Here is a 12,240-nt window from a genome sequence, read left to right as displayed (position 1 = left end):
ATTTAGTTTCCGTGAAATTCAACAAACTCCAATAATAATTAACTGGAGAAAATAATGCTACACGAACGAAGAGATCTGCCATATGACGTTGATTACGTTAAAAATTTAAATGAAAATTGTATATTATTCCCGGTACGACGATTCAAAAATCAAAGCGAACGATTGTTAATATATGTATACGGATTATTGGGAAGGAAAGCGGAACGGAGTGTTATCGATAAAATTAAAACAGCGGACAGCAGAATTTTATATTCATGAAATTTCATAAGCACGAGGCCTTTTTGTTTTTATTATCTCTGTACAAAAACAGTCGAAAAAATTATAGATTTCTTTTGATAAAGATTTAATTTTTTCGAGCTCACGGCGTATGTACAAGCGGGAAATAATAGACATAATATAACCTAAAAACTAAATATAATTATACATTGATGTAATAATAGATATAATATAATTATAATTCGTAATAATTAATAGTAAACCTACTAGTCTACAGATTCGAGAGTGTACGTAACGTGTTCCTCGTGTCTGTTCCGTGTATTTCGTCAAAGGTGTGTGTCAGTGTAACGTGTGTAGGTGCTATTTTTCGTCTCTTCCACGTATAATGTGTTTAGGACTATTGACAAAGCATATTTTCTTTATACAGATTTTTCCGAATCGATCGTATCTCGCTCGCAGTTGATGCGCACGTGTAAACTGTGTGTAAATGTAGTTCGTGTGTGTGTGTGTGTATGAATTTGTGTTTTTCCATGTACATGTGTTTTGTATTTCTTCTTGTGCACTGGCCAACAGGGCCGCCGAATTCGGATCTCGATGACCTTGGGTCGGTGTCTTTCTTATTTTTTATTCATCCTGAATGTTTTTTGTTCGACTCTTGTTCGCCTCTCGTAACGTGGATGCGTATTAAAATCGCTATGAACTCTCCCTAATCAGTACAATAATTCGGCATCACAATTAATAATTACCACGATGGAACCCACGGCCCACTTCAACCGAGTTGAGCACCCCTGCCGGGCCTCACGCTCTCTTACTGTGTCCATCCCCCTATTTTTCTCCCGGCTCGTCTCACACCCTCAGCCACAGCCTCGCTCGCATTCGCTCTTTCTCTCCCGTTCATTCTTGCAATCTCACGATTTCACAATATACTTTCTCTCTCTCTCTCTCGCTCTCCTTCCTGGTATACCAACAGATACGCCAACCCCACAGAAAAGAAAGACACGCGGCATATACTACAGTTTCGCATTGCGTGTGCAGTGGAAGCTAAAGATGCGACGAACTCCTTCCCCGAAAAGTTGTTGGAACACGATCAAATGGTTGGAACGACAGTGAGAAACGTCGTGTAGCTTCCAAGAGTCGGAAACGAATCGGAACGAGTTGGAACGTATCACGGGATATCGAAATTTTTCCATTGCGCTCGAATACGGGTTTCGTTATCGGGTCGCCGCACCTCTCCTATCCTACTGTCCACCTCGATTCGTGATATTGACTATCGTCGGCTCTAGTCTGTTTCTCATGCACACGAACACTCTTTCTCTCTCTTTCCCGAGAAAATGGAGGGAACGAGAGCACGAACGGGAAATCCGAACGGAAGACACGCAAACTTTTTTAGAAATTATCAGCTGATCATTTTAGCGTATATCGCCGAACTCGCCAATAATTCGTGAAATCATTTAATATGTACAATAATGATGAAGGTTAAAATAAGATTTTCGCGCGTTCCGTGTAATTTCTTGTAATTCACGTATGAAATAGCATCGTATTTACAATTTCGAACGATTGCGAACACGATTGTTCGTCAACGTTGTAAAAATTGGGATCTTCGAGTGATTTTTCCAAGTTTCTCAAGGCGTATTAAAAGAAAGGTCTACCGTCTGCATTTTGCAACGTTTCTTTCTCTCGACTGCTCCCTCCGCTTCCTCTTACGCGCACGCATACTCTGCCCCCCCCCCCCACCCCAACCCACCACTCCGCACGCACACAAACACAGTTCGCACACAGAACTTTCTCTTGCTCGCACGTCTCTCTTTCGCAGTTCGAATCTCTTTCATCTTTTTTTTATCGTTTATCTTGATTTTGTCTCGTTTTATTTAAAAAAATACTGAATATAACCAAGCTAAAATCACAGACTTGCTGGGCGCCTTACTCCCAGCGGGTTTGTACAAATTCTTCCTGAAGGACTGTATGTATAGTTACAAGATGTATATATATATATAAGTATGTATATATAATATATGCGTATATATATGTATATATAGTAATTACAATTCGCTCGTGAAATAAACTCTCTCTCTCTCTCTCTCTCTCTCTCTCTCTCTCTCTCTCTCTCTCTCTCTCTCTCTCATACTGATTCTCGAACAATTGGTTTTACAAAGTGTTTAATTCTTTCTTTCCGTGTCTTTCTCTCGCGCTCAAGTTTCCGCTCGCTTTTTATTCACTCCGCCACGCGTGTTCTCTCTCGTTTCACAGCTCTGACCTTGTTCTTCGTTTGCGTTGTCGATTGTATGTAGTAGGTGTGTGTTTTTGTGGACTGTGTGTGACTCTGTGTGTCTGTCTCACGCGAATCAAACGGTTCTATCGAACGAGTCTGCACCGTCGTCGTTGCATATCGTCGGCGGCTATCATCTTCCGATGGCTCGAAATCAAATCAGGAAAAAAGGAACATTATCTGCTGCAGCTTCGGTACAAGCTATATTATACACATATTATCTATAGACTATGAAATCGGTGTGCAAGATTTTCTACGCGTCGCCGTTCGACTCTCACGGTTTCACCATCACGTCTCGTTTTGACAGCGACACACGGATCTCTGTTTTTTTTTACGACGCGCTGCGCGTCACACAAAGAGAATTCTTGGTTTCGCGAAAAGAAAAAGCAAATCCTGTTGTTTCGTCTCTCCTTTTATCTTTTCTGTTTCAGCTTTCTTTCACTCATCGTTCTACGTCCCTTTGCGCGCGCTCTATAGTAATTTCGCAAGGTGGGCATGCTTAGCAATTTTAATCGAACTTGTTTTTTTTCTACGATGGTAAACTGCGAGTCGATCGAAACCAAACGTAAAAGAATAAACGAAAAAAAGTAAAAGAATACATATAGAGGAAATATAAAGAAATCACATAACGATCAAACCCTGCTGTTTCTCGCGTCGATGAAATACGAAACAGAAAGGAATCGGTGTATAAAGCTAACGCGGTAAAAATATATTGAGATACATATATGTATGTATATATATATATATATTTCCTTTTTTTTAAACACAAATATACGTAATTCACAATTCGCGGAAAGATTGATCGCTAAACTGGACTAATCTAAAACAAAAATTCGTTTAAAATTGCCACGCATACTCTCGGATATAAACATATCTATAAACATTTACTTTTACATATCGGTGCGAAACGGTCGCGTGTACTCGTGCCGTAGAAACCACGAATACACGAGCCCCTAATTAGGTCGTTCACACAGAGATTGCTTATATTGTCTCTCTATTCTTAATATAATCACAGACACGGTTTCTATAATTGCTACATACAGAGCCTTCTGATCCGATCACCGAACGCCACAAATTCCCGGCAACTTTGTTTCGCTCTCTTTCTCACAAACATACTTTTCTCTCTCTCTCTCTCCCTCTCTCTCTCGCTCGCTCTTTCTCGCTTTCATTCTTCCTCTCCTCTTTCCCCCACAAACCTCTATCGCGCAGCACTTTTTCACGATTGAATCACCAACCAATCCGGTTACACAATCGAAAAACAGGACAATTTTGAAACCCGAAACGTTGAATTTTTGTGTAAAAATCAGATTTGTCGAATTTGCAGATATTTTGTATTAAATTCCCCACTGATTACGGTTTACCTCTCCACTGAATTTCATGAAAACCGAACACGTCGCCAGGAAAGAGAGAAACTATGATGAAACGATCGAACTATTACGCGTAAATTGTCTCGTGGAACGACGGATTTCAGGTGACGAAAACAGATTTGTCTATGCCCAGCACATCTGTGTTTGTACACACCACAGAATTCTACACACTTTGATCATTGTAAACATCGAGAAATCTAATTATTCTAACAGTTGCTGTAGAGCTGTAAATTAAATTCGAACATTCAGAAATATACCAAGGAGTTCCGACTTTTCGAATATTATTCTCGCGAAGAACCATAAAGCGATGGGTTTCAACATTTGAAAGGTGGATAATTACTATTATTCATAGTTCACCAGAGTTGAATAAATCAGATCACGATAAAGCGGCTCCGTCGCGATAAAAGTCCAAATAAGTGAGAAATGTTCGCTCGATGGTTACGAAGAATATTATTCGAGCGGTTCGTAATATTTGGAATAATTTGTACGGATAATTTCGTTTGAATATTTCTACAACACTAATTTGCAGCTATTACAACGAAAGTTGTCCGGTTCGATATATGTATAGACGAAAAATTGTTGTAAGCAGGGGGAAGAAATGAACGATTCAAACAGTCACGCGAGAGAACCAGTTCGACGTTACGCCAAGGACACATTGAACGAGTAACACACCGGTTCGCTTCCAAATACATACATATTTTGGAAACGACGATCGGTGGTTCGTAATCGAAACGAAAAGCCAAGAATACCCGGGAACCCTTGGTAGGAAGCAAGCGATTACGAAAGAACAGCCGGATCGGTGAACGTTATTGTCCAAGTGGGAATCTATGGATCGAAAGATAGTCACCTCGTAACGTTTTCACTTTTACAAGGTCTCCTGCCCGCCCGTCTACACTAAATCCGACAATCGAGCGTTTGGTCACGTCCGAAAAATACCAGAAAAGATAATTGTATATAAGACATGCACGATGTAACACGCCCCTCCCCTCCATGCGAAGAAAATCACAGTTGTTTACTCCATATTTTTGTTTCTTTGCCCCCTTTCTCGCGCATGCGCACACCTTCTCCTTTCTCTGTCGCGCACGCGCACGCACCCACACAGCCATCAATGTACTTGCACATGCGAACTTGCAGACAAACATTCATTCATACATACATACATACGTAGTACACACATACATACGCAAACATTTCGTTCATCTCGCTCGCTCAGTCTCTTTCTCCACTGCAAGAGAAAACAGATAATATACAATTTGACGACACGACACGTCATACACGCGCGAGTTGAACTTTCGGTTCGCTCTCGCGCGTATATGCGATTCCCTACGGTACATAATACCTATATATATGTACATATAAACTCGCGCTTTTGTTAAAGGTTTGTACGTATGCAGTGTAAACGTGTGTTCTTAATTGTGTTAACGATACCAATGTATGAGTCGAGCTTCAGGCGGTCCAACAGCTGACGACCAGTGAAGACGATGATGGACGATGGATGATCCGGAAAAGAACAATACTCGGGGGACCGCTGCAGCGGCGGCGTCGTCCGAGGCAGCGACAATGCGATACGAGGTAACACGTCGCAGATTGTCGACGCCAACGTATCCCATGAGAAGGTAGGTGTCCGAATCGATTCCTGAGGATTTCAGAAAACCGATGGATTAACGGTAGAAGAGGTCAACGGGCTCTCCTCCTCCTGTTACTTTCGCTCGATCACTTGGCAAATTGAATCGGTCCGTGATTATTCTTTTTCTTTCCCGAATGGCTGATATAGAATGTGTTCTGTTTCGGTGTCTGTGTGTGGCTCGTCTGCGGTGGTAATTTGCATTCACAGTGCGAGGTTTCAAGGGATTAAAAAGTCCATAACGATCACAGTTGATAACAGAAGAGTGTGTGCATATGCATCCGGATGTTGTTCCTCCTCCTAGGTTTCCGAATAGATTTTTATTTTCTTTTTCCCGCATCGTCGTCGAAGGGAGAGACATACCAAGAAGATCAGAATACGAGAGGCTTCCCGAATAATCGATTAGAGTGCTACATAAACAGACTTCGTGGAAGAAAAGAGATTTCCGACGGTAAAAACACGTTGAATTCTTCTCGAGGGAGAGAGGCTTGTTTTTTTTCTTTGCGTTTTCCTCTCTCTCTCTCTGCGCGGAACAGAGAAGAGGGTCAGACTGGTTCGTTGTTCCCCGGTCCCGCGCGGCGTCCTTTCAGAATCGACGGAGGTGCGCGCGAGAGGAGGCTGAGATCAATTTATCGGGCTGGGAGAGAGTTCCTCGCGGAGCTCGCCCATTTTGTTTTCAGTTTCTCACTGTGCAATGGCGGTCTCGCTGCTTCTTCATCCCGTTTCACACAGCTGGAACGAAGGAAAAGCTCCGGATCTTCTCGCGAGACGCGCCGGGACGCAAGACGACAGTTGGTCTGGTCGCATTGTTGTTACACGAACGCGCGCGCGCGCGAGACGTTGTTCATATTCGATTATTCAACGATAACGATGACGCGTCCTCTATCACAAAGAATCACGAAAAATTCATAGAGGACGATTCGCGCACGATGGTTGGACTAGAGTCAGTCATAGTTGCAAATGACTGCGACCCGTCGGATCGCGAATTCGTTTGTACAATTTGGCCAAGAAAAATCGTTTCCATTGTATGTATTCCCGTTGAATCGACTTGTTTTCTTGCTGTTGTTGTTCTTGATGTTGTTGTTGTTGTGAACACTGTTTGATAGGTGATCGCGAGCGTGCGTGCGTCCGTGTACACGAATGAAAAAAAATACATTATGTTTTCACTTTGACCAGAGAGGGGAGCGGGAGCACGATCACATATATCACGAAAAAAGAAAAAAAACGACGCGTGTGCTTTGATCAGTCCGAGAGCGTGATGCACGTCCAATGGAGGCGAAGCGAGACGACGTCTAGCGTCCTCGCAGCGACGAATGCGTTGGCCGTGGGACGCTTCAACTGGAAACGAACGCGGCGATTTGCTCGCTGAACTGCGAGTGCTCGAGCAACAACGAGTCTTTGCAGCTCTCGAATTGTTGCTGTTGCTGCTGCTGTTGTTGTTGTTGTTGATGGTGGTGGTGTTGTTGATGGGGGTGCTGGTGTTGATACTGATGCTGCTGCTCCTCCGGGTCCGGTTCCGTGCGCTCGTATAGAACGCAGATGGATCCGTTCTCGCCGATTCTATAGGATACTTCCGACGGATCGATCCACATAGTCAGCTCGGTCGGAAACAAGCTGTGCAACACCGTCGGCAGCAATCCTACGTTCGCGCCTGCCTGCGCGATCACCGGGTCCATTTTACCGTTGATGCGTATACAACGGTAACCGGAACCGCGATTCGGACGATCCGGGAACCAATGGTCCCTGTAACGGTGACGGAGAACCTCTGTCAACGATGACTTGAACATTTCGAGCTGCCGCTCGGACAGCTGACCCGCCTGCAGACGCAGCAGATGCACCAAAAAATCCGCCGCTGACACAATTTCCAGTCTCATGGTTGCTAAGCGAAGCCACCCAGGTCGAATCGATCTACGAGGAAATGTTGTGTATATGTCACACCTTTTCCAGTCCTCTTCCTACCCCGCCGGCCTCTTTTCCCTTTTCCCCGATGGTGAAAACACGGAGACGACGCGCGGCGATCGAACCGTAACACCGTTTCGTTTCGTTTCTAACTCGATTCGATGGGTCACGGTGCGAGAGGGGCCGTTGTTGTTCGCGGCGGGATGTACTCAGGAATCTTCACAAAATGGCGGCGCGGCCACGTCGCACGGTTGCACTTCGTATCCGTTCGTCGACGCTCCAGCGCGAAAACGGAGTACCGGTTGATTCTCGATGATTCTTTCGCGTATATCGACAACGATACGGCTCGTGTAACTTCTCGTTAGTTCGACGCGACGCGATTCGCCTCGCGCGGATCGTGAGTGGCGGTCGACGGATTTTGAATTCGTGGCGACGGTCTTGCAAGACCGACCAACTTGATCACCAGCGATGTGATTTCTCCCTTGTCGCGATCGTTTACACGGTGCAAATCGTTTCTCCGATCCCTGGGATACCCGCGAGAAGCGACAGACTGCGAGATATATATATATATATGTATATATATATATATATATATTATATATTTCAACGATCACTACCGACGCGCGACGATAAACCTTTTTATTCTTCCTTTTACGAGATCTTCTCACTCCCACGCTGTTTTCACTCTACACACCTTTCGAACGACGGAATAAACTTTCTCGCGATGCCTAAAACCGACGCGCCCTTCTCTTTATCGCGGAACAACCGCACCCACCGACTACCAACGACTTTCTAGTGGCATCAACCGTCGACACGAACCAAGTAGCTTTGTCTCTTTGTTCGCGCAGCCCGCAGAGGGGATAGTACGCGCTCGCCGGTTGGACCGCTGCCTTCCCTACTTCGCGCAGCTGTCACGTGCACAGAAGCTGCGTGTGCTGGGCTGCGCGGACGTTTGCAGCTGCGTCCCGAATACGGATCGTCTGCGGGAATAGGAGTTCTCAACCGGTTTATACCCACGTCATTATAAGAGTGGGCGATTTTCGAGCCGTACACGAGTGTTTCTCCGAAAATCGAGTTGCGGAGAAGATTACGTGTATGGGCTTGTTCATATGAAACCGACCAATCGGAGAAAATACTTTCCAACAGTAAAATTAGGGTCTTACCACACGGATAATATCTTTTTTCGCTTGGTCTACATATATACATACAGTATACAGTAGTGTACACACGTACATATACGTATCTTCTTCTGATCGCCTGATGTGTAATTTCAACTTCAAAATACGTATTTCACGGAGGATATGTAAATAATTTAATGATAGTTTTTATCCAGTCTCTACCGTAATTGTATCGCCGGATATGTTCGTGCACTTACACTTTACACGAATGAAGGTATCGCACTCGTAATTTCCAAATGTCGGTGCTTGCAAAGCATTGTTGTTAAGTTGCATGCGAGTTGAATCGAAGGAAACAACAGATTTCAATTTCGTATCGATTCTTCATTAGCAGACAGCGGTTCTTTATGCGAAATAAAGGTTGTCTACCTTAATTGCAACAAACTGGAGTGAAATGAAAATTTGTTGTCTTTCTTAATGTGTGTAATGGGCGGAAAATAATATAACACTATTTATTAAATTGTACTAATGTTGTTGCCGTATCAAATGGTACCTGCTCATTTTTGTCATAAATGCATACAATCCGCTTACTGTTAATTAGAAATTTCTTACTCGATATTCTACATTGATCTTGAATTATATTACTTGTGTGTTAATATTGTTACTCCGATAACGATTGTTCCATTACAAAAGTGATAACTTTTAAAGTAAGTAAGTAAGTATTTGAAGAACAATGGAAAATATAAAGTTGGACATGAAATCTTTCCGAGAGACGCTAAGGCACAGTTATACGAGTCAGATTTATTTGCGTTCTTATTCGTAATACTATATGTATATATTTTTATGATTCAGTACGCGTTTAATTCTGTTTCATTCTCTGTTATACAAATTGTGACATTAGAAGTACTTACTATAATAATTAAAAATAGAAAAAGACATACTCGTAGTTGAGTCAGCTTTATTTATATTCTTACGCTTAATAATTTATTCATTATTAGTAGACTGCGGATTTTATGCATTTATGACAAAAATGGGTACGTACAATTTAAAAGAGTGGACATATTAAAAATATTTAAGGCCACCAGTGTATTAGTTTCACCTTAATAAGATAATTAAAAGAAGAAAGAAATGTTCACTTGGCTCCTGTGACTTACAATCAATGCAAACATTTTTCATTTTGCATAAAGATCCGCAGTCTAATTATTAGTAATGATTAAATATAATTTCTTTTAAATATTCATACTTTGAAGGTTCAAAATACAAACTAATTTAATTCACAGAAGTATGTTTTCAATACGTATTTCAGATATAAGAATTGTAACTATTTAAACATTTACTGTATCATTATTAAACTGCGGATCTTTATGCATTTATGGCTTATAAAAATGTTAAAAAAAGCTGGAGTATTAAATTCGACAGAATTTAGTACGATTTTTATTTATTTCGAATCTAGCAATAGCAGTATAATTATTATCATGATTAAAAATGCAAAAGGAAAAATTAAACCCTCTTGAAAGAGTGCATTTTGTTAATGTATCATGTTTATAATAATTTTATAATATAATATGTATAATATATATATATATATATATATATATGTTTATAGTAGATCATATTTTGTTAGGAGAATTGTTCAGAGAATTTTCTCAGCACTCTTTCGTGAAAATTAGTATTCACACGAGAGTCTCGAGCACGCGGACACTTGAAAGTTTTGCTCCGTTTGTTCTTACGCAACAATTTGGATTTCTACGAATGAAATTCAATGGGTTCAGTTAGGACGAGTTTTGTGGGATGGCATGACATACCTGACGCGGAACGGAATTGTTCTCTTGATACATACTTGAACCGAATTGCGAGAACAATCGCAGAGGAAACTTTTGTAACTACATACATAGTTGGCAATCACAGTTTACCGTTCGTTCAGTCTTCGATTTGCCGACTTGTGACGCGAAACACAATGAACTTTATGATCGCTAGGAACGGTACTTTTCTGCAAGTTTTCCTGTACCTTGAGGCTTTCAGCGTCCTTTCTATTGGTCATCTAATGAACATACTTTCTAACGAAAGAAATCCCAACAAATATATTTTTCATGTAGAAACGTTGAGCACACGGATTGTCCAATTCGAATTATACAGAGATGGTTTGGCGCAATAAATATTTGAAATATTAATTAATATTTCCGATTTTATTTGATTTATATATTATTTTTATTTTGACAATCTAAATCACAAAATAAAATATGTTTATTTCAAGAATCTAAATCATCGAATAAAATATTTCCGTTTGAACAATCTGAAACACAACAAATAGAGGAAAATCATTTATTTAAATAAATAAGACACTCGGAAATTTTCTCTTGTATTACAATCTGAAACGAAATTGTTACAGAGATAAATTATTGGTTCACAATTGAAATTATTATTGGTGTTGCTGTATTAAAAAGTCTTTAACCAAGGACCATGGGTTTTTAATAATTATGGAATAATAGATCTGCGTATAACTACATACTGTAATATACGCAGCCAGTTCCTGTTGCTGATAAACAATATAAACGTACAATGTATCTTGCTATATATTGAGACAATTTATAATTTATACTCATAAATCAGTTGATCGCTCACCATCATTTTCAGCAAAAATATGTAAAATAGAGATAGTAGATTGAAGCATATAACATATTTCCAGATGAAATGAAAATATTTTCAGTATTCTCTCCCTTTTCACACAAATAAAACACTATTTTAAAAAAATTGTATAGTAATAGTAATTTTTTGGAGTTCTTTTCAGCTACTTAACATGAAATATTACACTTCTTTGAATCTATAATTGTAAGTAGACTGCGTATCTTTATGCATTTATGGCTTATGAAAATTTTCAAAGAAAGCGCGAATATAATATTTGATAGAATTTTGTAGGTATACTTTTCCCATTAAAAATAGGATTTTATTTCATTCCACTATCTTAAAATTTGTCTACAAAAAATTGAAAAACGCATAACATCCGTCGTCTATTTATTATTTATTATGTGAAATCCTATTTTTTATCCAGTTTTGGAATCGTAGTTTGTTGTGGTACAACCTATTTCTTTGAGAAAACTGTTCTAGCAAACGTGGCTGTGAATTTCTAATACTCTACCGCCACTCTACCGAGTTGAATTGTAAATTGGCATGGCAAAATCCTGAGGACGTAAACAAATTATGAGACCAGGTTTTGCAAAATTCTGAGGTCGTAGACAAATTTTGAAACCAGATTTGAAATCAGCGTGAAAAAATCTACGGGAAATGATATATAGCGTGTTAAAAAAAAATTTTTCTCCGCACGTGGTACTGGAGAAACCACATTTTTCTTGAAATTCTACATGTTTAACGAATTTTCTCAAGGTTAAAAAACGTTCTTACCATAATGTCCCTATTTTTCCCATATTCTGCAAAGTTTCAGCTTCAATTTAAAAAAAATTTCATCGCTCTACCTCATTTCTATCGAAAGTTTTTTGATTTCGTATCGAGTTTGGTCCACTGTGGGCTGGCGCTGTACGCGGCGCGATAATTTCTGCGAAGCACTAACTTTAAACACAGCTGCTGTAGGTAAAAAATTGTCGCAGCGAGTTCATGGGGTGTACAATCGAATCGGCAGAATCTCTGCTTCAATCTGACGTTCGGATCATGATATTACGATCATTTATCGCCGAGATATAGCGAGTTAAAGGAAAATTGAAAATTGTATTATACATTTTGTAAGCGTATTTTCAGAAA

At 40.4% G+C, this 12,240-nt stretch overlaps 1 protein-coding gene across 1 annotated transcript; it reads right to left on the bottom strand.

Moving 5' to 3' along the window:
* Nucleotides 1–244: 244 nt before the first annotated feature.
* On the bottom strand, nt 245–8,186 carry LOC143215266 (protein BTG2). The gene has a single exon (XM_076437254.1). The coding sequence runs from the start codon at nt 7,345–7,347 to the stop codon at nt 6,808–6,810; it is 540 nt and encodes a 179-aa protein (XP_076293369.1). The 5' UTR covers nt 7,348–8,186; the 3' UTR covers nt 245–6,807.
* Nucleotides 8,187–12,240: the final 4,054 nt, after the last annotated feature.

This window comes from Lasioglossum baleicum, chromosome 13 (assembly GCF_051020765.1).
Source record: "Lasioglossum baleicum chromosome 13, iyLasBale1, whole genome shotgun sequence".
Taxonomy (NCBI): domain Eukaryota; kingdom Metazoa; phylum Arthropoda; class Insecta; order Hymenoptera; family Halictidae; genus Lasioglossum; species Lasioglossum baleicum.
This window is presented reverse-complemented; position numbering and strand designations above follow the sequence as displayed.